Source organism: Somniosus microcephalus, chromosome 22, assembly GCF_052327205.1.
Source record: "Somniosus microcephalus isolate GS21.2 chromosome 22, FLI_Smic_1.0, whole genome shotgun sequence".
Taxonomy (NCBI): Eukaryota; Metazoa; Chordata; class Chondrichthyes; order Squaliformes; family Somniosidae; genus Somniosus; species Somniosus microcephalus.
Genome location: NC_141008.1, coordinates 42,152,668 through 42,178,958, shown reverse-complemented (window position 1 = coordinate 42,178,958; position 26,291 = coordinate 42,152,668). Strand labels below are relative to the sequence as shown.

General features: G+C 47.2%; 1 protein-coding gene across 3 annotated transcripts in view; it reads left to right on the top strand.

Moving 5' to 3' along the window:
* Window positions 1-26,291, top strand: part of LOC147102211 (double C2-like domain-containing protein beta) — a 397,434-nt gene that overhangs the window by 106,046 nt on the left and 265,097 nt on the right. For all 3 annotated transcript variants that reach the window (XM_085964513.1, XM_085964515.1, XM_085964514.1), the window contains one exon: window positions 12,020-12,129. In XM_085964513.1, the coding sequence (XP_085820639.1) occupies window positions 12,020-12,129 (110 nt within the window). The remainder of the gene's footprint in view (window positions 1-12,019; window positions 12,130-26,291) is intronic.

Below are 26,291 nucleotides of genomic sequence, written 5' to 3'. Positions count from 1 at the left end.
CCCTCTTCCCCACCCCCCCCCTCCCCTCTTCCCCACCCCCCCCCTCCCCCCCCCTCCCCTCTTCCCCACCCCCCCCTCCCCTCTTCCCCACCCCCCCTCTTCCCCACCCCCCCCTCCCCTCTTCCCCACCAACACTCAATCTTCTCCAGTTGCTGGGGACGGTCCCCAACAGTCCCCGGTTGCGTCCTTCTATTGCAGGTTATCCCGCCCAGCAGCTGGCCAGCCTTCAATCCAGCCTGCTGGCGTGTGGGAAACGGAGTAAAAAAATGCTAATGAGGTCCTTAAATTCAGCAGGACCTCCGCGTTCCTGCCGTTTCCAGGTTTCCCGGCCACGAACATGCACCCCGCTCCTTCCCCGTAAATATCAGGGCCGTTGTCTCTATGAACCAGGTCTGAAAGCAATAGAGTGCCTCCCTGTTACAATGAGATCTGACAGGAATTTTTTATGATTCAAAGTAAATGGAGAGAGTAGCTCTTCTGTGCTCTGTGCAATGAAATGGTAAATCCATTCTTTATAAACGAGTTTACAGTTTTGCTACATGTAGCACACAGACAAAATTTTCCCCCAGAATCAGAATGTTTCATCGATTTTGAAAGCCTGAGCACCCTCCACTAATGAGTAGCTTGGAACATAGCAACAGGAGTAGGCCATTTAGCCCCTCAAGCCTGTTCTGCCATTCACTGAGATCATGGCTGATCTGTGACCCAACTCCATATACCCGCCTTTGGCCCATATTCCTTAATACCTTTGGTTAACAAAAACAGCAATCTCAGATTTAAAATTAACAATTGATCCAGCATCAATTGCCATTTGTGGAAGAGAATTCCAAACTTCTACCACCCTGTGTGTAGAAGTGTTTCCTAATTTCACTCCTGAAAGGTCTGGCTCTAATTTTTAGACTATGCCCCCTAGTCCTAGAATCCCCAACCAGCGGAAATAGTTTCTCTCTATCTACCCTATCTGTTCCCCTTAACATCCTGAAAACTTCGATCAAATCACCCCTTAACCTTCTAAATTCTAGGAAATACAACCTTCATTTCTGCAATAACAACAGAAAATGCTGGAAAAACTCAGCAGGTCAGGCAACATCCGTGGACAGAAATTTGAGTTGACGTTTCGGGTCGAACCCTTCTTCAAAACTGGAAAGAAAAGATGGATCGGAGGCAGGGCTGCGATCGGACAAAACTTAATAAAAGAAACAAAAGAAATAAAAAAGAGACAATGAAAGGTGTTAGAAGCTAGACGAGATGGTAATAGGCTGAGATTGGGTGTAAAGTGTACTGGCAGGGCAAGGGATAGCTGCCAGGTGTGAGAGCGAAACAAAAGGAAAGGGTCGGGGGGGGGAAAGGAGTGGAAAAATTACAAGAAAAAATGAAATAGGGGCCGAGGTTATGATCTGAAATTGTTGAACTCGATATTGAGTCCGGAAGGCTGCAGAGTGCCTAATCGGAAGATGAGGTGCTGTTCCTCGAGTTTACGTTGAGCTTCCGTGGAACAATACAAGAGGCCAAGGATGGTGAGGTCCGAGTGGGAATGGAGCGGGGAATTAAAATGACAGGCGACCGGAAGCTCGGGGTCACCCTTACGGACTGAACGGAGGTGTTCCGCAAAGCGGTCACCCAATCTGCGTTTGGTCTCCCCAATGTAGAGAAGACCGCATCGTGAGCAGTGAATACAGTATACTAGATTGCGAGAAGTACAAGTAAATCGCTGTTTCACCTGGAAGGGGTGTTTGGGGCCCTGGACAGTGGGAAGGGGGGAGGTATAGGGGCAGGTGTTACATCTCCTCCGCTTGCACGGGAAGGTGCCAATCTCAGCCATCTTGTATACTGTATTCGCTGCTCACGATGCGGTCTCCTCTACATTGGGGAGACCAAACGCAGATTGGGTGACCGCTTTGTGGAACACCTCCGTTCAGTCCGTAAGGGTGACCCCGAGCTTCCGGTCGCCTGTCATTTTAATTCAACGCTCCATTCCCACTCAGACCTCACCGTCCTTGGCCTCTTGTATTGTTCCACGGAAGCTCAACGTAAACTCGAGGAACAGCACCTCATCTTCCGATTAGGCACTCTGCAGCCTTCCGGACTCAATATCGAGTTCAACAATTTCAGATCATAACCTCAGCCCCTATTTCATTTTTTCTTGTAATTTTTCCACTCCTTTCCCCCCCCCCGCCTTTCCTTTTGTTTCGCTCTCACACCTGGCAGCTATCCCTTGCCCTGCCAATACACTTTACACCCAATCTCAGCCTATTACCATCTCGTCTAGCTTCTAACACCTTTCATTGTCTCTTTTTTACTTCTTTTGTTTCTTTTATTAAGTTTTGTCCGATCGCAGCCCTGCCTCCGATCCATCTTTTCTTTCCAGTTTTGAAGAAGCATTCGACCCGAAACGTCAACTCAAATTTCTGTCCACGGATGTTGCCTGACCTGCTGAGTTTTTCCAGCATTTTCTGTTGTTATTTCGGATTTCCAACATCCGCAGTATTTTGCTATCGTACTTCATTTCTGCAATCTCTCCCCGTAATTTAACACTTGGAGTCCGGGTATCTGGTAAACCTTCGCTGCACTCCCTCCAAGGCCAATATGTCCTTCCTAAGGTGTGGTGCCCAGAACTGCTCACCGTGCTCCAGGTGTGGTCTAACCAAGGCTTTGTATAGCTGCAGCATAACTTCTACCCCCTTGTACTCTAGTCCTCTAGATTTCAAGGCCAACATTCCATTAGCCTTTCTGATTATTTTCTGTACCTGTTCATGACATTTTAATTTACCTGTTCATGACACACTCGGGTTTATTTTACACAAAGAAGCTGCTCTGTGTCAAATTTTCTTTGATATCTTTAGTTTCCTAATGTCATGTGTGAGTTTGAAATTATGATAATAAAAATTGTACAGCCTTCAAGAACATGGACTCAAAAAGAAATGTAAGCTTGCGACACATTGAGAGAATGATTCAGACTAGAACGTCCTATGAATCAACGAATAGGGTTATGTGTGTAGCATTCCATGAAAAGAGCAATGTCACAGCGGTACAGCAACCTTCAGTGACAGTGTGCATTTAGAATATTATAAACGATAAATAATTAAAGAATTGTTCAGTGTTTTTCTTTCAGTGCAACCAATGCTTCAGGTTTTTTTAAATTCTTCTTGGAATTTGCCCATTGCTAGCAAGGCTGCATCTATTGCCGATCCCTGTTTACCCTGAGAAGGTGATGGTAAGTCTTCTCCATGAACCACTGCAGTTCTTTTGGTGATGATGCTCCCACAATCATGCTAGTTATGGATTTCCAGGATGTTGATCCAGCAATGATGAAGGAGAGGCAATATCCGTCCAAGTCAGTTTGGCATATGACTTGGAGGTAGCGATGTTGCCGCAACATTGCTGCTCTTGTCAACTTCGATGATGGAAGTCACAAGGGAGGGAGGTGCTGTCAAGGTAACCTTGTTGAGTGGCTGCGGTGCATCCTGTCAAAGAAACAACCTTGTGATGAAAAAGACTGAGGTTTAAACCATAAATTAAAACTTTGTTCATACGGAATGAATCGTAAGGAAATTGAATTTGTTTTACGTCAATCACTTTTTTCTGTCAATATCTGTTTAGTCACTGCCAACTTTTTGAAGGTTGCAAACATAGCATTTAGGTACTAGAACTGAAAATTTCTATGTTATTAAATTGTTTAAAGCCAATCCATGAAAGAAGTATTTGACAAATCACTAATGATTCAAATTTATTTGCAAAGGAGCTGTCCTTTGATGTCATTGATTTGGACAAAGATATGGTGGGGGGGAAATTCAGTTGCTTTGCACCTCCCATTAGTTCCCTAAGAGGGTGCTAATGGGGCGCAAAGGAACTAGCGCCCGGACGCTAACCAGTAGCGCCCCGCGGAACTGCGCCGCCGGCAGTGACATCATCGCTGTGCGCAGCGCCCCGGCCACGATCTTTGGGAGCGCCCCCGATTTGCCGCCGGACGCTATCTCCGACAGAGTCAGGGGGGCCTACCTGCGGCCGGGGTGGTGCTTTTTAAAGGCGAGGTGCAGGGTGGCCATTTTTGTTGCTGGCCGCCTGCTAGCACCTGCCTCCGCTGCCATCCCCGGCCTCCTGACCCGCTCCCCCCCGTCATCCCCGGCCTCCTGACCCGCTCCCCCCCGTCATCCCCGGCCTCCTGACCCGCTCCCCCCCCCCGTGGAGTGCCGGCTGCGCTCCAAGAGCCCGGCACTTCTCTTGAGTGCTGGGCTCTTTTGCTGGCACTCCCGATCCCCGGTGGCCCAGCTGGGCCCCGGGTCGCGCTCCGGAAGGCCCCTCCCCTTTAAAAAAGGAGGAAGGCCTGCAATACCGCGGCACGTAGTGCCACAATATTGACTTGCAGTGCCCCAAGAGGGATGCGGGGCGCTTCCAGTAGTGCCCTGCTTCCCTCTTGGGGCGCAACCGCTCAATTTCCAGTGCGGGGGCGCTAATTTTTCCAGCACGCTACGGCAAAGGTAAGCGCTACTCAATTTTTAGCCCATGGACTATTATGAAGAAATGAGAAGTGCACATAAGGAGGTATGATAGATCATTTGACTGTTCATAAATGAGATAATGGAGGGCAGAAGAAAAAAAATACTGTAATTTGATTTCCTTACAATATTACCTTTTGGAAGGAAGCCAGTGTCTAAACCTTCCCAACATATTCTCTGTTTCTTCAATAGCACTGAGCGAAAAGGCCACCTGGCTGTATGTGCTTGGCAGACACCTTATAAGTTTGTGTCAGGTGCTAACTCTACAATAATCTCTTTAGATTTTTGTAGCAGTGATTATTAACACAAGTGGATTTGGTGTGGGTTGCTCAGAGTAAATTGGTGGATTTGAATGACAGTGGCATTACTCCATAAAGCATACAATGAATTATACCATAATGAGGGAAGACTTTACATCTAATTTAATCACTTTGCTAATGGTCATAAAATGATTGCTTTAAGAAAACTGTCAGCTAATAAGGTGAAGGTGTGATTTAACTGGCTACAAAGTCACACCCTGAGGTTTATTAGAGGTGAATTTTTTTTTAAATTTGTTTTTATGGGATGTGGGCATCGCTGGCAAGGCCAGCATTTATTGCCCATCCCTAGTTGCCCTTGAGAAGGTGGTAGTGATCCGCCTTCTTGAACCGCTGCAGTCCATGTGATGAAGGTACTCCCACAGTGCTGTTAGAAGATAGGAGCAGGAGTAGGCCATTCGGCCCCTTGAGCCTGTTCTGCCATTTAATGAGATCATGGCTAATCATCCAAACTCAGTACCCTGTCCCTGCTTTCTCCCCATATCCCTTGATCCCTTTAGCCTTAAGAAATATATCTAACTCCTTCTTGAATATATTTCATGAATTGGCCTCAACTGCCTTCTGTGGTAGAGAATTCCACAGGTTCACCACTCTCTGGGTGAAGAAATTCCTCCTCATCTCAGTCCTAAATGGCTTACCCCTTATCCTTAGACTGTGACCCCTGGTTCTGGACTCCCCCCGCCATCGGGAACATCCTGCATCTAGTCTGTCTAGTCCTGTTAGAATTTTATAAGTTTCAATGAGATCCCCTCTCATTCTTCTAAACTCTAGCGAATATAAGCCTAATCGACTCAATATCTCTTCATACATCATTCCTGCCATCCCAGGTATCAGTCTGGTGAATCTTCGCTGCACTCCCTCCATGGCAAGAACATCCTTCCTCAGATAAGGCGACCAAAACTGCACACAATACTCAAGGTGTGGTCTCACCAAGGCCCTGTACAACTGCAGCAAGACATCCTTGCTCCTGTACTCGAATCCTCTCGCTATGAAGGCCAACATACCATTTGCCTTCTTAACCGCCTGCTGCACCTGCATGCTTACCTTCAGCGACTGGTGCACAAGGACACCCAGGTCTCGTTGCACTTCCCCTTTTCCCAATCTATTGCCGTTCAGATAATCTATCTTCCTGTTTTTGCCACCAAAGTGGATAACCTTGCATTTATCCACATTATACTGCATCTGCCAACCTGTCCAAATCATACTGGAGTTTCTCTGCATCCTCCTCACAGCACACACGCCCACCCAGCTTTGTGTCGTCTGCAAACTTGGAGATATTACATCTAGTTCCCTTGTCTAGATCATTAATATATATTGTGAACAGCTGGGGTCCTAGCACCGATCCCTGCGGTACCCCACTAGTCACTGCCTGCCACTCGGAAAAAGACCCGTTTATTTCAACTCTTTGCTTCCTGTCTGCCAACCAGTTCTCTATCCAAGTCAGTACCTTACCCCCGATTCCATGTGCTTTAACTTTACACGCTAATCTCTTATGCAGGACCTTATTGAAAGCCTTCTGAAAGTCCAAATACACCACACCCACTGGTTCTCCCTTATCTATTCTACCAGTTACATCCTCAAAAAATTCCAGTAGATTAGTCAAGCATGATTTACCTTTTGTAAATCCATGTTGACTTTGTCCGATCCTGTCACTGTTTTCCAAGTGCTCTGCTATTACATCTTTTATAATGGACTCTAGCATTTTCCCCACTACCGATAGGGAGTTAGGTAGGTGTTATGTATTGTGTGTTCTTTTGTGTGTTCTCCTCCCACCTGTGGTGGCGCTGTCACAGGAGATAAATGGTTGGGTATTCTCTCGGTTAAGTTTAGCTCTCGTTGTTCGGAACTTGCCAGAACTTCCTTTCCTTCCAATAAAGCACTTCATGTTTGAATCTCTGAGTTCTGAGTCCTAAATTGTGTTTAGGTAGAAAGGTACCGACACAACAGTAGGGAGTTCCAGGATTTTGACCCAGCGACGATGAAGGATCAACGATATACTTCCAAGTCAGGATGGTGTGTGACTTGGATGGGAACTTGGATGTGGTGGTATTCCCATGCGCCTGCTGCCCTTGTCCTTCTAGGTGGAAGAGGTCGTGGGTTTGGGAGGTACTGCCGAAGAAGCCTTGGCGAGTTGCTGCAGTGCATCTTGTAGATGGTACACACTGCAGCCACGGTACGCCGGTGGTGGAGGGAGTGAATGTTTAACGTGGTGGATGGGGTGCCAATCAAATGGGCTGCTTTGTCCTGGATGGTGTCGAGCTTCTTGAGTGTTGTTGGAGCTGCACTCATCCAGGCAAGTGGAGAGTATTCCATCACACTCCTTACTTGTGCCTTGTAGATGGTGGAAAGGCTTTGGGGAGTCAGGAGGTGAGACACTCGCTGCAGAATACCTAGCCTCTGACCTGCTCTTGTTGCCACAGTATTTATGTGGCTGGTCCAGTTAAGTTTCTGGTCAGTGGTGAACCCCAGGATGTTGATGGTGGGAGATTCGGCAATGGTAATGCCGTTGAATGTCATGGGGAGGTGGTTAGACGCTCACTTGTTGGAGATAGTCATTGCCTGGCACTTCTGTGGCATGAATGTTACCTGCCACTTATCAGCCCAAGCCTGAACGTCGTCCAGGTCTTGTTGCATGTTGGCATGGACTGCTTCATTATCTGAGGAGTTGTGAATGGCACTGAACACTGCAGTCATCAGCGACTATCCCCATTTCTGACCTTATGTTAGAGGGAAGGTCATTGATGAAGCAGCTGTAGATGGTTGGGCCTAGGACACTGCCCTGAGGAACTCCTGCAGCAATGTCCTGGGGCTGTGATGATTGACCTTCAATCACCACAACCATCTGATGTTGCTCAGGACCGTTTAGCCCCAAATTCCTCGCCTACTTGGGCAGGCAAGCAAGGAATTGGTGGGGGACCTGGTTCTGCTGGGTGTGTGTCCCTTTTTGTGTGCACTTCCAAATTCTGCTGAAGATGGTGGCAAGTGTTTCTTTTGTCTTTCTACCCCCCCCCCCCCATCCAGCCCCCAAGAGATGTCACCAGAAGAGGTGGGACTGGCGGAATGACATCACCCGCCAAAATTCTCTCTAGATCCACCTCTGTAGACCCCAATGCTAAGTTACAGGTGTACATAGCATGTCAGGATCAAATCCTGCTAGACGTGAGGCAAATTTTACAGTGGTCCTATTAAGCTTTTGCATGATGCCACAGCATTATCTCGAGTCCCCACTGGGTAGGGGAGGCACTCTAGTAGTTCCACTCACATTATACAATTTACCCTGACCATGGGATTTTAGACAGGATCAGGACACTTCCACGGGGTAGGGGTAAGTCCTGCTCCGCACCAATCTGCCCCCAGTAAGTTGCCCTGGAAATTTCGAGGCTTTTGCCTCTAGATTGATAGCTGTTTGAAAATCCCTAGTTCCTCTCTTGGTTTTGGCCAAGAAATCAAGGTCGCATGAAACGCGCAAGAAATGACTGGCTTTCTGTCACTTTATAAAATAAAGTGCTACTTGTTCATTGGTAGGAACCTTATCTGTTCAGTGATGATTTGTTCTTGTTTAGTGAATATATTTGAGTTAATCAAATGAAAATGTGACGCACTTTGTAACTGTGACACTTTCAACTGTGACATGTATGACACTTTGAGGTGTGACATTTCTGGTAGATGCAAGACTTTGCGACATACCTCCAGTTGTTAAGTACTTTTTTTGTTGTAAGGAAGTCTTTCATAGGCCCACTGCGGGAATTTAAACATTGAGATGTGAAAGTAAATGATTAAATGACCCCCTTGAAGGCCTATACTTATTCCATGGGTGTGAGCTGGGGCTTCACTCCTCAGTAATTTTTTTTATCAATTAGGGCTGTACTTTCCTCTGTTCTGTAAAAATGGGAAAATAGCTTCTTTTTTTTGTCCTGCTATTGAAAATGAATAATGGGCTGTTTTCAAATGTGCGCTTCTTGAGAATGTGATTTCATTCGTGGGAATGAAGAATTAACAGTTGATCATTATGCACCTGTGACAATGCTCTTTTTAACACTTGTTAAGCACATAAAGAGCGACCTATTACTGAATACTCATGCATCCAGCTGTGGTGTCTACAATCTTTGTGCTAAATGGCTCAATGAAAATTGAGAAAATCCTGATTTAGCCAGGAGGGACTGAATTCCAAAGCACACATCTGTTACCTTATAAAAGGAGTCTGTGAGAGTGAACAATTCAATCTTCCTAATCACCAGTGGCTGCAAGCATCTGGGATCAATTTTCATCCCCGTTTTTGGTCAGGAATGGGGCAGTAGCACAATGAAAATGGGGGTGCATAAATTACTACCCCATTCCCTCTGCTGTTCCACCCACCACCATTTTGATTGGGGCTTAGAGATAGGTGGCCAGAGCTCCCAACTGAAACAGGTGGGAGCCTCATTCAAGAATGCAAATTCGGTCCTGTAATGTCGCTGGAGCCCAATGCCATTTTCATTAACTTTAGCTTGGTGAACATTAAGTGCTGTGCATGCCCAAGGTAGTACAGGCTGGAAATGGCCATTTTCAGTGCTATTTAAAGGAGCACCCACCTGCAAGTACTCAGATCTGTGTTATCTGTCCGGAGAGTTGAAGGAGCTTTTTTGAGATGGGCTTTTGCTGAAAATATGCTCCTATTTTCTTGGCATTTCAATCATTTTGTTTGCACAGGGAGGTTTTTGTTCTACTGAAGGATGGGAGTGATATTGGTCACCCCTTACTCTCTATAGGAAGAGGAGGGACAGAAGCAGCAGCAGCAACAAATGGGGAGCTCCATGGAGCAGCGCTTGGTCCTGCAAGGAGACCACAGCTACTTGAACCATGTGGTTCAGCCAGATCTAATAATGGATGGCTAAACTAGTTGTACACTAGATATGCTCAAGTTCACACCCCTTGGACTTGAGAGAGCAAAGACGGGAGCCATATTAGGGGGAGCAATTAAATTGGGATAGAGTAAAGGATAGAGTAAAAGTAAAAGCTGACGAAATATTATGGTGAATGAAAGGCAGTTGGGAGTTTGAAAGTGTAGTTACATAGAAACATAGAAGATAGGAGCAGGAGTAGGCCATTCGGCCCCTCGAGCCTGCTCCGCCATTCAATGAGATCATGGCTGATCATCCAAATTCAGTACCCTGTCCCTGCCTTCTCCCCATATCCCTTGATCCCTTTAGCCTTAAGAAATATATCTAACTCCTTCTTGAATATATTTCATGAATTGGCCTCCACTGCCTTTTGTGGTAGTGAATTCCACAGGTTCACCACTCTCTGGGTGAAGAAATTCCTCCTCAACTCAGTTCTAAATGGCTTACCCCTTATCCTTAGACTGTGACCCCTGGTTCTGGACTCCCCAGCCATCGGGAACATCCTTCCTGCATCTAATCTGTCTCGTCCTGTTAGAATTTTATAAGTTTCAATGAGATCCCCTCTCATTCTTCTAAACTCCAGCGAGTATAAGCCCAATCGTCCCAATCTCTCCTCATACGTCATTCCTGCCATCCCAGTTATCAGTCTGGTGAATCTTCGCTGCACTCCCTCCATGGCAAGAACATCCTTCCTCAGATAAGGTGACCAAAACGGCACACAATACTCAAGGTGTGGTCTCACCAAGGCCCTGTACAACTGCAGCAAGACATCCTTGTTCCTGTACTCAAACCCTCTCGCTACGAAGGCCAACATACCACTTGCCTTCTTAACCGCCTGCTGCACCTGCATGCTTACCTTCAGCAACTGGTGCACAAGGACACCCAGGTCTTGTTGCACTTCCCCTTCTCACAATCTATTGTCGTTCAGATAATAATCTGCCTTCCTGTTTTTGCCACCAAAATGGATAACCTCGCATTTATCCACATTATATTGCATCTGCCATGCTTCTGCCCAGTCACCCAACCTGTCCAAATCATCCTGGAGTTTCTCGGCATTCTCCTCACAGCACACACGCCCACCCAGCTTTGTGTCGTCTGCAAACTTGGAGATATTACATCTAGTTCCCTCGTCTAGATCATTAATATATATTGTGAATAGCTGGGGTCCTAGCACCGATTCCTGCGGTACCCCACTAGTCACTGCCTGCCACCCGGAAAAAGACCCGTTTATTCCAACTCTTTGCTTCCTGTCTGCCAACCAGTTCTCTATCCAAGTCAGTACCTTGCCCCCAATCCCATGTGCCTTAACTTTACATGCTAATCTCTTATGCGGGACCTTCTCGAAAGCCTTCTGAAAGCCCAAATACACCACATCCACTGGTTCTCCCTTATCTATTCTACCAGTTACATCCTCAAAACATTCCAGTAGATTAGTCAATCACAATTTACCTTTTGTAAATCCATGTTGACTTTGTCAGATCCTGTCACTGTTTTCCAAGTGCTCTGCTATTACATCTTTTATAATGGACTCTAGCATTTTCCCCACTACCGATGTCAGGCTTACCAGTCTATAATTCCCCGTTTTCTCTCTACCACCTTTTATTGAATAGTGGGGTTACATTAGCTACCCTCCAATCCATGGGAACTGTTCCAGTGTCTATAGAATTTTGGAAGATGACCAGCAATGCATCTACTATTTCTAGGGCCACTTCCTTAAGTACCCTAGGATGTAGATTATCAGGCCCTGGGGATTTATTGGCCTTCAATCCCGTCAATTTCCCTAACACCATTTCCCTACAAATACTGATTTCTTTCAGTTCCTCCCTCTCATTAGACCCTATGTTCCCTGACATCTCTGGGAGTTGTAATTGACTTGGGGGAGAGTTTTTCCACGGGCAGACACTGAAGGAAGTGGGGTTGGAAGGAGATAAGGGTGGTGAGGGATACAGTGAAGTGGTCAGAGATGGCCTACTCAGTGATGGGGATCATGGGAGTAGAGAGACCATTGGTGATGGCAAGCTCAAGGGGTGGCCATGACTATGGGTAGGAGAGGTTATATGGAGGGACAGGTTTCGGGAAGACAGGAGGGCAGTGAAGTTAAGGGAGAGAACTGTAAAATATAGTCCAGAGTGTCGACTGTACAATTAAACTAACCAGTATCCCAAATAAGTGCATTATAATCATGTTATTATAAATTATAAGCAAACAGATAAGAAAAGATTGAAAATAGTAAAACTTAAATGATAAACTATAAATATTTGTGTATGTTTCAAGATTCATTAAGCCATACTGTAAAATGAAACTATTTTGTAATGTTTGGTTTTAGGCCAACAAACTAAGGACAAAGACTTTGCGAAATACTTTGAATCCAGTCTGGAATGAGACTCTCACTTACTATGGGATCACTGATGAGGACATGGTACGGAAGACATTAAGGTAAAATTACATTTTAATACCTTGAAAATTTTGAAGCAGTTTAAATCTTTTCTTTTAGGTTTGAAGGGGAAGCTGTCCTGAAGTTTAGGGAGAGGAAATGACTCCGCACTTGGAGAAACATGAGTTAATCTGACTGGTCAGAATGGGTTTCTAAAAGGCAGGTCAGGCTTGACCAACCTTATAAATGGGTTTGAGGAAATAAGAATGAGGACATGTGAAGAAACTGCAGTGGATGTGCTTATATGGATTTTCAAAAAGCATTTGATCAAGTACCATGTAAGAGACTTGTGGCAAAGATGATGATGATGATGATTGGAATTAAGAGGAACATGGCCACATGGGCATGACTAAGGCTAGACGTAAAAGGAAATTTCTCAGACTGCAAAGATGTAGTGAATGGTGTCATTCAGAGCTCTGTGTTGGGGCCACTCTTATTTCCTATATATGTAAATGATCTGGACTGGGGAATTGGAGGAGCACTGTTGAAATTTGCCTTTGACAGCATATTGAGGGGTGTGGTTTGCAGATGGGTTCCATTTGCAGTTCATTATAGAAAAATGTGATGCGATACATTTGTAAGTATAAGGAAAGCAAATATGTTGAATGGTAGGATTTTAAGCAAAGTAGAGAAGCAGAGGGACATGGTGGGCAGGTATAGGTTAATCAAGGTGATAGTCAAAGTACATAAGACTTCAAAAAAGCAGTATACTCCTTGGCTTTGTGTCCAAAGGCATTGAATACAAAACAAGAAAGTAATGTTGAAAGAAAAGCAGAAAATGCAGGAAATACAAATCTCTTCACAGATGCTGACTGCCCTGCTGTGTTTTTCCAGCATTTTCTATTTATGTTTCCGAATTCTACCATTTGCAATGTTTTTATTTTAAGGTAATGATGAATTTGTACATGGCCTTGGTTAAGTTGCAGTTGAAGTATTGTGTAAAGGTTTGAGCTCCCCATTATGGCAAGCGATGGAAAAGTTGCAATGTAGCTTACTAGGGATACTACCAGGGATGAATGATTACAGCTATGAAGAGAAACTTGAGAAATTGGGGTTTTTCACTAGAGCTGAAAAGTTTGAGGAATGACATGGCTGAGGTCTTCAATATCATGAAGGGTTTCTTCGAGGGAAGGCCTTAGCAGTCCATCCCAGACATGATGGCAATGGTACTTCTTACTTGCAGATGGAGCTTTGACAAAAATGGAAGACGCAGAGGTCAGTTAGCTGAAATGGTCATATCATTGATGAGGATCTTAGGCTGGCAGTGAGATAGTGGCCTAGAAATTAGTCTCAGCCTAGTGTCAACCAGTGTGTGGCCGAACTGAGTGTGATGAAATATGCCTTCATCAGACCTGCTTGTATTTTACCTGCTTGTATTGTGTGAACCACACCCTTTTGTTCCTATTGTGTGTATTGGCTACGCCCCTGTCTTTTGCCATATAAAGGTCTCAGGAGCTGTATGAGTCACTCACTACCAGATGAACCCGATGTGGGAAGACCTGCTATGCTGCTATGTTCTTAGTGATTAAAAGCCTTCAGTTGAATCCTTGTCTTTGAGTCATTGATGGCATATCAATTTTAATCACTAAAACACCAAGATGGATCGACTCCTGAAACCAGAGCGCTTGGATCTGGACCCCCATGCCTCAGATGCAGCCACACAGTTCGGACACTGGTTCCAATGCTTCGAATTTTTCATTGCAAACTCATCCACCGCCATAGCCACAGCCGAAACCGCTACCGGAGACATGTAACTGGGAATCCTGCGAAACTGGGTGAGCCATCGGGTCTCCCCTCTCATCCAAGATGCCACCAGCTACGAGGAGGCCTGCACCATCCTGAAGGCCCACTACGTGTGGCCAATAAATGTGGTGTACGCCAGGCATCTTCTGACTACTCGCAGTCGCAATTCCGACAAGGCCCGTCCCCTCCTGAAATCAACGTCCTTCCCGCTCACAGCCGAGGCCCACGCCGCCTTCAACAGCATTAAACACAACATTGAGAAGGCCGCGCTGCGGGCAGTGGACGAAAACATCCCTTTCCAGGTCGAAAGCGATGCGTCCGACTTCGCTTTAGCAGCCACCCTCAACCAGGATGGGCGGCCCGTAGCCTTTTTCTCAAGAACCCTCCAAGGGCCCGAGATCAGGCACTCCTCAGTAGAGAAGGAGGCCCAGGCCATAGTGGAGGCAGTGCGGCACTGGAGGCACTACCTAGCCGGCAAACGCTTCACCCTGCTTACCGACCAGCGGTCGGTAGCCTTCATGTTTAACAACGAACAGAGGGGGAAGATCAAGAAGGACAAAATTCTCAGGTGGTGGATCGAACTCTCCACGTTTGAGTACGACATAATATATAGGCCGGGGGCCCTCAACGAATCCCCCAACGCCCTATCACGAGGGATGTGTGCCAGCATCCAGGGGGACAGGCTACAGGGCCTCCACAATGGCCTCTGCCACCCGGGGGTCACCCAGCTATTCCACTTTATAAAATCCCGTAACCTGCTCTATTCCATCGAGGAGGTCCGGTCTATGACCAGGGACTGCCGCACCTGTGCGGAATGCAAGCCCCGTTTTTTCAGACCCGACCGAGCCCACCTGATCAAAGCTACACGGCCATTCGAGCGCCTGAGCTTAGATTTCAAGGGACCACTCCCCTCCACCGACCGCAATGTGTACTTTCTCAACATTGTGGACGAGTACTCCCGCTTCCCATTCGCCTACCCCTGCCCAGATATGACCAGTGCCACGGTCATCAAGTGCCTCGGCAACCTGTTTTGCACGTTCGGCATGCCTAACTACATCCACACTGACAGGGGGGCATCGTTCATGAGCGATGAACTGCGCCAATACCTGCTGTCGAAGGGGATAGCCACAAGTCGGACCACTAGTTATAACCCCCGGGGTAATGGGCAAGTGGAGAGGGAGAACGCGACAGTGTGGAAGGCGGTCACCTTAGCACTAAGGTCTAAAGGCCTCCCCACCTCCCGCTGGCAGGAGGTCCTCCCAGACGTACTCCACTCGATAAGGTCGCTACTGTGTACTGCTACTAACGCCACCCCCCACGAGAAGATGTTTGTTTTTCCCCGCAAATCAACCTCAGGAGTATCCCTACCCTCGTGGCTCTCCACCCCAGGGACAGTCCTGTTACGGAAGCACGTGAGGGGCCACAAAACGGATCCCCTCGTGGAGGCAGTACACCTACTCCACGCAAACCCACAGTACGCGTACTTCAAGCACGCCGACGGGCGTGAAGACACCGTGTCCATAAAGGACCTCACCTCGGCAGGAAGCGACGACGACGACCCATCACCACCACCCCCAGAAGAACCTCCACCATCCCCAGAGGTATCCTCACCACCCCCAGAAGTACCTGCAACACCCCCGGCACATGGGTATGCCCAGGAGGGCACCACGGACTCCCGGTCGGAACCCGAGGTATTGTTGCGACGTTCAGGAAGGACTATCACACCCCCGGACAGACTAAATCTGTAGAAGGGGTGAATGTGATGAAATATGCCTTCATCAGACCTGCTTGTATTTTACCTGCTTGTATTGTGCGAACCACACCCTTTTGTTCCTATTGTGTGTACTGGCTACGCCCCTGCCTTTTGCCATATAAAGGTCTCAGGAGCTGTATGAGTCACTCACTACCAGATGAACCTGATGTGGGAAGACCTGCTATGCTGCTATGTTCTTAGTGATTAAAAGCCTTCAGTTGAATCCTTGTCTTTGAGTCATTGATGGCATATCACTGAGAACCCCAGGATGGATGGAAATTGAGTCTCTGGCCTCATCAGCATACTTGCCGCAAGCTGCCAGTGTTGATCACGCCTCCACAGGCAGCTCACCCGAGCGAAGACATCAGTGCCTGAGCTCCTGTCTCGCCAGCAGCAGCTCTCATGTAAGTCCCGGGAGAGGTGATTGGAGCAGGATACAGGGGATAACCAATCGTGATTCCTGTCGAATTGGGAGCGTGCTCCTGACTCCACAGGATGGGTTTTTTAACCAAAAAAAGATGTAACTTACCTGGAGTTGCCGGTTGTGGGAGTAGCTGAAGAATTCTGAGTGGGGCAAGTCTGACGTCTGCCCCGTCATTTGCTGACTAATTTGTCGATGTAGTCTTTCAACAGCTGTTAGACCCCTAATTTACATATTAAAGGGGCCGTCTGTCTTTTTTAGCTGTCCACCCGCAACGCCTTAAAAAACGGCCCCACAATTTTGGCAGTGGGACCAACGCCTGCGCAGATTTTCAGGCGTAAAACAGGCGCACGCAAACCAAATTCTACCCAAATCATCTTTGTCTTCATTCAGTGTTAATAAAAAATTTATCATGGATTAATTAAAATCATGAAAGGTATATTGTTTACACACCGAATAAAGGTAGGAGACAGACAAATACCTCTCTCAGACCAAGGTAATCTGTGTTCTCACAGCCTATATTTCAAAAGCCTGAGACAGCTTAGCTTTCAGAGGTTTATATGGTGACGGTGAGCTCATGTTTATAACGTTAGTAAGCTGCATGCATCTTTATTATTTTTCGTAACCAAGGAGCACAGGAAAATTGATTGTTCTCCACGTGAAAACGTTATGCTGTTCACTCAGACATTTCATGTAAAGTGAACCGGTTGATGGTTTGAAGCTGTGTCTTGCCTCGCTAAAGTGTTACTTCAGTCGCATTCTGCAAAGACTGGAGTTATTCACGTGGCACATTGTGATAGATTTCAGTAGCTGGCATACAGAGCAAACACACTCTGTTGTGATCTGTTTTGTGCTATAATGTAACTAGATGTTGGCCAATAAGAAGCACACTCCGGATCATCTGCTAATGAGAGTTGCTGGTGGCACTGAACTGGAGCGGATAGCGAGGGCAGAAAAATCAAAAACCGTGACAGTTATGATAAGGTGATGGATTGTTTTTACTGGTTGATGAGATGGTAATGAGAGTTTATAAATTTAAGAATGAATTAAAGGGGAAGTTAGAAAAAAATTCGTATTGGTAAGAATGTGGAATGTGCTACCACAAGAAGTAGTTGAGGCATTTAAGGGGAGGTTAGATGGGCACATGAGGGAGAAAGGAATAGAAGGATATGCCGATAGGGTTAGATGAAGAGGGGTGGGAGGAGGAGGCTCGTGTTGAGCATAAACGCCGGCATAGACCAGTTGGGCCGACTGACCTATTTCTGTGCTGTAGACTCGATGTAACACAGGGGATGATTATAACGTGGAATTTTCTGCCACAAAACATTGTCAAAGCAAAATCTATGTATTTTTTTTAAAAAGAGAGTTGCATAGTTGCTTGAAAAAGAAAATATACTAAAGGGTACAAGGGAGTGAGCAGGAGAGTGGGGTCCTGTTATGGCTCATGTGGAGAAAAACACCACCTGAGACTTGATGGGCCAAATGGCATGTTTTTGTGCTGTAATATTCTGTGGGAAATTTACCAAGAAAATGCACATAAGGGTTTATTTGTGGGATAGGACAGAAGGGGAGGTATTTTTGAAGTGATGCACTTGTTTCCTTTAAAAATTCGGATATAAGTTAATGTATTACAGTCCCCTCAACCTATTGTTAAATAGACAAAATTGCAATCGACCTTGTAGCATCTTAACTGATTGTTTTAAATTTGAATAATCAACCAATGCAAAATCCAATTAAGCTGGCAGTTCCTCTGCCAAATTAACTCGTTGCAAGGTATAGCGCAGGTAACTATTTGTCTGTGCTAGAATACTCTCTCTGCATCTGGTAACCGTGGCAACTGACAACTGCACTAAACCACAGACCACTGCTTTGAATATGAGGGATGGGTGGGGGCTGGTGGGGAGAGGGAAATTCTAATGAAAGTGGCCTGTTCATTAAAAAGTACATTTTAATGACTACAAATAATGAATAATTATCACATGTTGTGGCACCACCATGCATCATGTTTTTCTCAGTCCCTTCTTATTCACTTAAGAACTATTTAGCCAGTATATCTCAGTTTTATAGCTTGGGGTTCTCGTGAACATATATATGCAAAATACTGCAATATAAAACATTTTTACAATGATCTGGAAATAAATTTCTATTGGCAAATTGTGATGGTTATAAAATCTTGACACATGTCAAAGTATTCCTATTTGGACATCATTTGTATTGATTTCAGTGGAAGAGATCGTCAATAACTATGATTATAATCATTATTGGATAAGTGATGGAATTTATATTTTTATTTCTAGTTACACAAAGAGCCTCCGGTTTGTAATAATGGGATTCTGCATTTTGTGACATTTAAAAGCAGCTGTATCTTGTCCCAGAAAGGTCACACATCATTCTCAGACTTCATAGGGTTATGCATAACTTTTTAGTTCAATTGATTGGGAAACATTATCATCAGACTATATGTAAATTTATTGATGCATAACCAATATTATTGCATTAAAATGAAACTTTGTAGCTCACAAGAAGCATCTTATCTTGAATTATAAACCATGAACTATTCACCATCGCTGGACTATCGTCGGAGCTCCTGTGACTGTCCTCCACACCTGGCCCCTGGTGTTGTGTTTCGGACTGGCCATGGTCGCTCTTTCATTGACTCATTATGTGCTGCAGTTGAGGCACGCTTGCAGGTTTTGGATACCATTGGCTAATTCAAGGATTAACTCATCTGCCTTTTAATGGCATTTCCTCCATCTACCTCCTCCAGACACTAATCCGCCTGAAGCCTTTGGCACTCGGCACTGACCAGTCCCAGGTAACGCCATCTACTATCATTACGGTAGCAGGTTTTCACGCCTGACCTGACACCAATGGAGTGTTACAAATATTCATATTGGCAGTATATCCTTAAGAATGGTTTGTTGACTTTCAGATTTGCTACAAAATTCAGTTTTTAAAGTAGTTTACCTCATGTGTAACGGTCCTGTGTGAAATTGTAAGCAGCAAAGTGACTCTGAAACAGGGCTGAATCATCCAGCGTCAGGTAAAACTGCTCCATTTTGTGCATCCACTGTGTCCTAAAAATATACTTTTTGCACATTGGACAAGTTATTAGATTGTTGAAAAAGGGATGTTTTAGCTTTACCATTTTATGACATGATAACTTGTATTTATTTGCCTTCGTTTTTCATTCCTTTAATTGGCTTAGTTTATTTTTCGAATCAATGGGTACCTATAAACATTTTCTGCGCATTCAAGTGCCTTGCAGCAAAAATAATCTATGTACTAGGAAGCTTGATGTGTTGGTGTAACTTGAATATTGATGTATATCTTTTTTTATTATTCTGCTTGGTGTTTTTCATTATTCTCTTTGTGCATAGGAACTAGTTGGTGTGGAGGTGAGAGTACGCACGAGTGAGTTGCAATTGGTGTGGGACAGGGAAAGGAGCTGTTGGGGCAGGGATCACACAAAGAGATGAGCTGTCAGGTCAGAGAGGTTGCAGAAGAAAAGACTCTGTAGGGGAAGAAGAATTACATGAGTACACATGGAAGATAATAAAGAGAGATACAATCACTGTGCATGTTAAAATGTGTGAGCACCAATGGTACTGGAAGTACATTAATAGTTGCAATCTAATTAAAAAGCCATTACTATTTATGATGCAGGTGCCATCCTCACATTGGGAGCTGTTGAGGAAGGGTCAACTCTTCCACTTGCAGTTTTAGAGTGAGTTAACAGTGCCAGTGGTCATATTCAGTGACCTGATGTGACAGGCAAACTTTAATCATGCTGAGTATCGAGATATAATAATAATAATAGTATACATTTTTGAGCACTAATTATGCATGGTTTATGGAAAAAAATTGGGTTTTTGAATGCAGGAGGTTTCGCATTTTCCCATTCCATGCTTTCTTATTTAGCAGCTTTCTTCCATATAGCGATTACATGGAAGATCCGTTGGCATGCGAGTTAGTACACTGAGTTCTGGACTTGGCCGGAGCTCAGATTGATGGGGTGAAAGTCTCCTCTTTATTCACCAGGCACAAGGTCTTGCATTTTGGCTTCTTTTATTCTTTCTTACTCTAGATTTTTTTAGGTTGTGTTTCAGTCTACCCCTATAGATGAGCCATAGGGTCCCTGCATCCTTGAGACTGCTTCCCCTTTTCCTTCATACCTGGTCTGTCTAGGATAACAAACGGTGAACCCTTTTTAGGTTCTTTCAACCTTCACAGGATTTTCCTCATCTTCAAAAGCAGTGATATACCTATCAATTCATCCAATGAAAAGCGACGAGTTAAGATAGTAACTATAGGTTTTTATTGGCTAAATAACAGAGCCCACCCTCGTGGGTGATCGGGTCCAACAAGGAGGAATACCAGCCAGTCGACCACCTTTATACCTGGGCAAGCAGGCGGAGTCATGGGCGGAGTCAGCTGTGGTCAGCCCAGGTATAACAGCGTGACAAGAGGTGACCTTGTGTAGTGATACAACAGTGTAAACAGTGATAACCATAGTGTAACGATAAAAGTGGTTTACCACATTCACCCCTTGTTTAGATTTGAGTCCGGCGGGGTGAAGTGTACTACCAGTTCGGGTATGTCAGTCTGTCCGGAGGCCTCGTAAGTCTCTCTGATCGGCGCAGCAGCGGCGGCGGTGATGCAGTATCCGATGTTAATGCTGGTGTCTGCGTGGTCGGCGAAGGCTCGTGGGGTTCCGGCATGCCGTCTACCTGGGGTGGATTTGGGGGGGTGGTGGGGGGTAACGGTGGTGTCTCAGGGGTGCCCGAGGGTGCAAGGTCTCGTAAGGAGACTGTGTCCTCCCGCCCATCTGGGTATGCCACATAGGCGTACTGGGGGTTGGCGTGCAGGAGGTCCACCCTCTCGACCAGGGGGTTCGTTTTATGGGCCCTCACGTGCTTTCGCAGCAAGACGGGCCCCGGAGAAGTCAGCCATGTTGGTAGCGAGGTTCCCGTAGTCGACTTCCTGGGGAAAACAAACATTCGTTCATGGGGGGTGGCGTTAATGGCCATGCAAAGCAGTGACCGGATGGAATGCAGCGCTGCCGGGAGGACTTCCTGCCAGCGAGAGGTTGGCAGGCCCTTAGACTTTAAGGCTAAGAGAACGGCCTTCCAGACAGTCGCGTTCTCTCTTTCCACCTGGCCGTTCCCTCGGGGGTTGTAGCTGGTGGTCCTGCTTGCAGCAATGCCTCTCGCTAGTAGGAACTGGCGAAGTTCCTCGCTCATGAAGGATGAGCCCCGGTCGCTATGTATATAGTTTGGGAACCCGAACAAGGCGAAGAGGTCGTTCAGGCATTTGATGACCGTGGTACTGGTCATGTCTGGGCAGGGGAAGGCAAAGGGGAAACGGGAGTACTCATCAATGATGTTGAGGAAGTACACATTACGGTCAGAGGACGGGAGGGGCCCTTAAAATCGATGCTCAAGCGCTCGAAGGGGCGGGTGGCCTTGATCAGGCTTGCTCTGTCCGGCCTAAAGAAATGCGGTTTGCATTCGGCGCAGGTTTGGCAGTTCCTGGTCATGGTCCTGACCTCCTCGATGGAGTAGGGCAGGTTGCGGGCCTTAATGAAGTGGTAAAGTCTGGTGACCCCGGGGTGGCAGAGGTCGTTGTGGAGGGTCTGCAGTCTATCAATTTGCGCGTTGGCGCATGTACTTCGTGATAGAGCATCTGGGGGTTCGTTCAGTTTACCAGGCCGGTACAAGATATCATAATCATAGGTGGAGAGCTCGATTCTCCACCTCAAGATCTTGTCGTTCTTGATTTTGCCCCTCAGCTTGTTATTAAACATAAAAGCGACCGAACGCTGGTCGGTGAGGAGGGTAAATCATTTGCCTGCCAGGTAATGCCTCCAGCGTCGGACTGTCTCCACGATCGCCTGGGCCTCCTTCTCGACCGAAGAGTGTCGGATCTCAGGGCCCTGGAGGGTCCTTGAGAAGAAGGCCACAGGTCTCCCCGCCTGGTTAAGGGTTGCTGCTAGGGCGAAGTCGGATGCATCGCTCTCCACTTGGAAAGGGATAGACTCATCCACCGCGTGCATCGTGGCCTTAGCAATGTCTCCCTTTATGAGGGAGAAGGCTGCGCACGCTTCTGCCGTCAGGGGGAAGGAGGTGGACTTCATGAGGGGTCTGGCTTTGTCCGCATAATTTGGCACCCATTGAGCATAGTAGGCGAAGAGCCCCAGGGTTCTCTTCAGTGCCTTTGGACAGTGGGGGAGGGGTAGCTCCATGAGGGGGCGCATTCTTTCGGGGTCGGGGCCGATGACCCCGTTCTCTACTACGCAGCCGAGGATGGCGAGACGCGAGGCGTTAAACACACATTTCTCCTTATTGTAAGTGAGGTTCAGCCGTTCGGCCGTACGGAGGAATTTCTCCAGATTAACATCGTGGTCCTGCTGGTCGCGGCCGCAGATGGTGACGTTATCTAGATAAGGGAACGTGGCCTGCAGCCCGTTCTGGTCAACCATCCGGTCCATCTCCCTTTGGAAGACCGAAACCCCGTTGGTGACACCGAAGGGAACCCTAAGGAAGTGGTAGAGGCGGCCATTCGCCTCGAAGGCAGTATACTGGCGGTCCTCAGGGCGGATAGGGAGTTGGTGATAGGCCGACTTAAGGCCGATGGTGGAGAATACCCGGTACTGTGCAATCTGATTGACCATATCAGATATGCGGGGAAGCGGGTATGCGTCCAGCTGGGTGTACCGGTTTATGGTTTGGCTGTAGTCGATGACCAGGCGGTTTTTATTGCCGGTCTTAACGACTACGACCTGGGCACGCCAGGGGCTGTTGCTCCTCTCGATGATGCCCTCCTTCAGGAGACGCACCTCAGAGCTAATAAAAGCTCTGTCCCCGGCGCTGTACCGCCTGCTCTTGGTGGCGACGGGTTTACAGTCGCGGGTGAGGTTAGCGAACAGGGAGGGGGGCGGGACCTTGAGGGTGGATAGGCCGCAGGTGGTATGCGGTGGGCGGTTTAAAGGCTGCTGGTTGTCGACTGTGAGTGGGGGGAGGGGTCCACCGTATGCCAAAGTGACACTTTGAAGGTGGGATTGGAAGTCCAGCCCTAGTAGGACGGCAGCGCAGAGCTGGGGCAGGACGAGGAGTTTAAAATTTTTATACTCCGTGCCCCTAACCGACAGGGTCACAACACAGTAGCCGCTGATGTCTGTAGAATGGGACCTCGACGCCATCGAGATCCGGTTGCGCGTTGGCCGGACAGTGAGGGAGTAGTGGCTCACCGTGTCTGGATGGATGAAACTCTCCGTGCTTCCGCTGTCGAACAGGCAGGTCGTGGCGTGGCCGTTTACTTTGATGTCCATCATGGACTTGGACAGGTGATGCGGGTGAGCTTGGTGCAGTGTGACGGAGGCTAGTGTATGGCTGAGCGAGCTGCTGTAGTCTGCGGGTGAGGCGGTGGTCGGGTCTGGAGACAAGGTGGCGGTTGAGTGTGGTGGACAAAATGGCGGCGCCCACGAGGTTGAATAAAATGGCCGAGGAGATGGCCGCCCCCACAACTCACATGAGGCACTGCTGGCGTCGGTGGCCTTGATCAAAGATGGCCGCCCCCACAACTCACACGAGGGGATACTGGCATCTGTGGCCTTGATGAAAGATGGCCGCCCCCACAACTCGCATGAGGCACTGCTGGCGTCTGTGGCTCTCCCCCTGCAGGCCTTAGCGAAGTGGCCTTTCTTGTGGCAATCGGAGCAAGTCGTGTTTCTTGCAGGGCAGCGCGTCCTCGGGTGTTTCGCCTGGCCACAGAAGAAGCAGCCGGCGGCCCGATCGCGGGGCTCCGATGTTGCAGCTGGTACCGGGGGTGGCGGTCCCAATCGGTTCTGGGACGCCGACGCTGAGGTAGGTCCCAGAGGCGGCGGTGCGAGGGGTATTGCGGCCGGGGTCGGGCCGGAGTCCCAGGGTCGCGCAGCACAGTACCTGGAATACGCCTCGAGGTCCCGATGGGCCACTTCCAGAGAGCGAGCGAGGGCTGCAGTTGTATTCAGGTCGAGGTCCTTTGATTCGAGCAGTCTTTGCCGTGAGTAGTCGGACCGAAGGCCTTTCACGAAGGCATCGCGGATATTCCCTTCAGTATTTTCTGCAGCCGTTACAGCTTTAAAGTCACAGTCCCTGCCGAGTGTTTGTAGCGCCCGTAAAAATTCATCTACAGACACTCCTGGCTGTTGCGAGCGGGATCTTAGGAGATGTCTGGCATACATAGAGTTTACCGGGCTCCGGTACTGCTCTTTCAGCAGGTTGAGGGCGTCCTCGTATGTAGTAAGGTCCTGGATGAGTGCAAATACTTTAGGGCTCACTTGGGCGGTCAGAACTCTTAGTTTGGATCCCGGAGGCACGCCGGATTCTCCCAGGTAGGATTCGAAACAGCTCAGCCAGTGTTTGAAGTCGAGGGCTGAGTTTGCTGCCTGTGGGTTTAGATCCAGGTACGGCGGTCGGAGGGCTCGCAGCCAGGCCGGCTGTTGTAGCTGGCCGTTTGGCTGGTCGTTTGGCTGCTCCGATCCACTCATTTCAAAATTTAGCCAATAAAATTGATATACCTATCAATTCATCCAATGAAAAGCGACAAGTTAAGATAGTAACTATAGGTTTTTATTGGCTAAATAACAGAGCCCACCCTCGTGGGTGATCGGGTCCAACAAGGAGGAATACCAGCCAGTCGACCACCTTTATACCTGGGCAAGCAGGCGGAGTCATGGGCGGAGTCAGCTGTGGTCAGCCCAGGTATAACAGCGTGACAAGAGGTGACCTTGTGTAGTGATACAACAGTGTAAACAGTGATAACCATAGTGTAACGATAAAAGTGGTTTACCACAAGCAGCATAATAGTGTACTATACTAAACACTGTTTTGGGCATTAATTGTCAAAGAAATGTAATATATAATAATGGAACAAGTGAATAATACTAGAAACATATATATATATATTTACAATGACTGTTGAACTTTACTAGTTGCTTGCATAATAGAAAATTAATAGTTTGCAACTCTAATGCTAATGACTATAATTATTGTTTTTAAATCTTTTCCTCACCAACTAAAGATATTGTCTGGCTTATCTTATTCTCTTTTCAGAGGATCTAGATCAAACTCACTGATTACACAGAAGCGTAAGCAGACAAAAAGCCAAACCAAGCCAAAGAAGTATATATTAGGAGAGGTGATTGAAAGCTTGGTCAAAGAGGTGAATTTTAAGGAGGGTCTTAAAGGAGAAGAGGAAGGAGGAGAGGCAGAGATGTTTAGGTAGATAATTCCAGAGCTTAGGGCCTAAATGTCTGAAGGCACAGCCACATATGGAACACAGAGTTCTCGGAGGGTTGTATGGCTGGAGAACATGACCGAGATGGGGAGGGTTGAGGCTATGAAAGGATTTGAACATGAAGTTGAGAATTTTAAATTTGAGGTGTTGGGGTACCGGGAGCCAATGTAGGTCAGTAAGCATAGGAGTGATTGGGACTTGGTCCGAGTTATGATAAAAGCAGCAGAGTTTTGAATGAGTGGACGTTGGGGTGCCGGTCATGAAAACATTGGAATAGTCAAGGAAAGACATGGATGATGGTTTTGGCAGCAGGTGTCAAGGGTATGGAGTTAGTGGTGGGGGCTGAAGACTATGGCTTCAATTTAATGGCAGCGCAGCTGATTTAAAGTTTTGGACTCCATTTCCTGGCCGGAGCCAGGCGGGAAGGCCTTTGCCACTAGGCCGCAGCCAGGAAGCAGACAGTAGGGAGGAAGGGAGAGATCGTGGGTCAGGGGCACATGGGGGTGGGGGGGGAGTGGCCTGAGTCACCGGAGGGGCGGCCAGAGATATCAACAGGGTGCAATCACCAGGCAGCCGTTGGGGTGTTGACCAATCATGGAGAGGTTAATAGGTTAGCTTGGTTGGTCGTTGGGGGGAGCACCTCTGCTCCTTCTGGCCCACAAGCGGTGTTGAAAAGGCATATACCTGTTGGAGCCATCGTTCTGGCCTCCGCTCAGCTGCTGGGTTTCCCGAGGCATGGGAAACCTGGCCTGCAGGCATTAAATCTGAAACCGCTAAAAGTTGAGGCACACCGCCTCATTAAAATATTTAAATTAGGGACCCGCATCCGGAAAGCAGGTCAGTTGCCCGCGCTCCCAACCTGCCTCCGTTATAACTAGAAGTGGGTTTGTTGGGGTAGGGAGTCCATTTTTGAAATTTTAACTCCTGTGGGGTTAAAATTACTCCCTATGTGACAGAAATAGAAAATG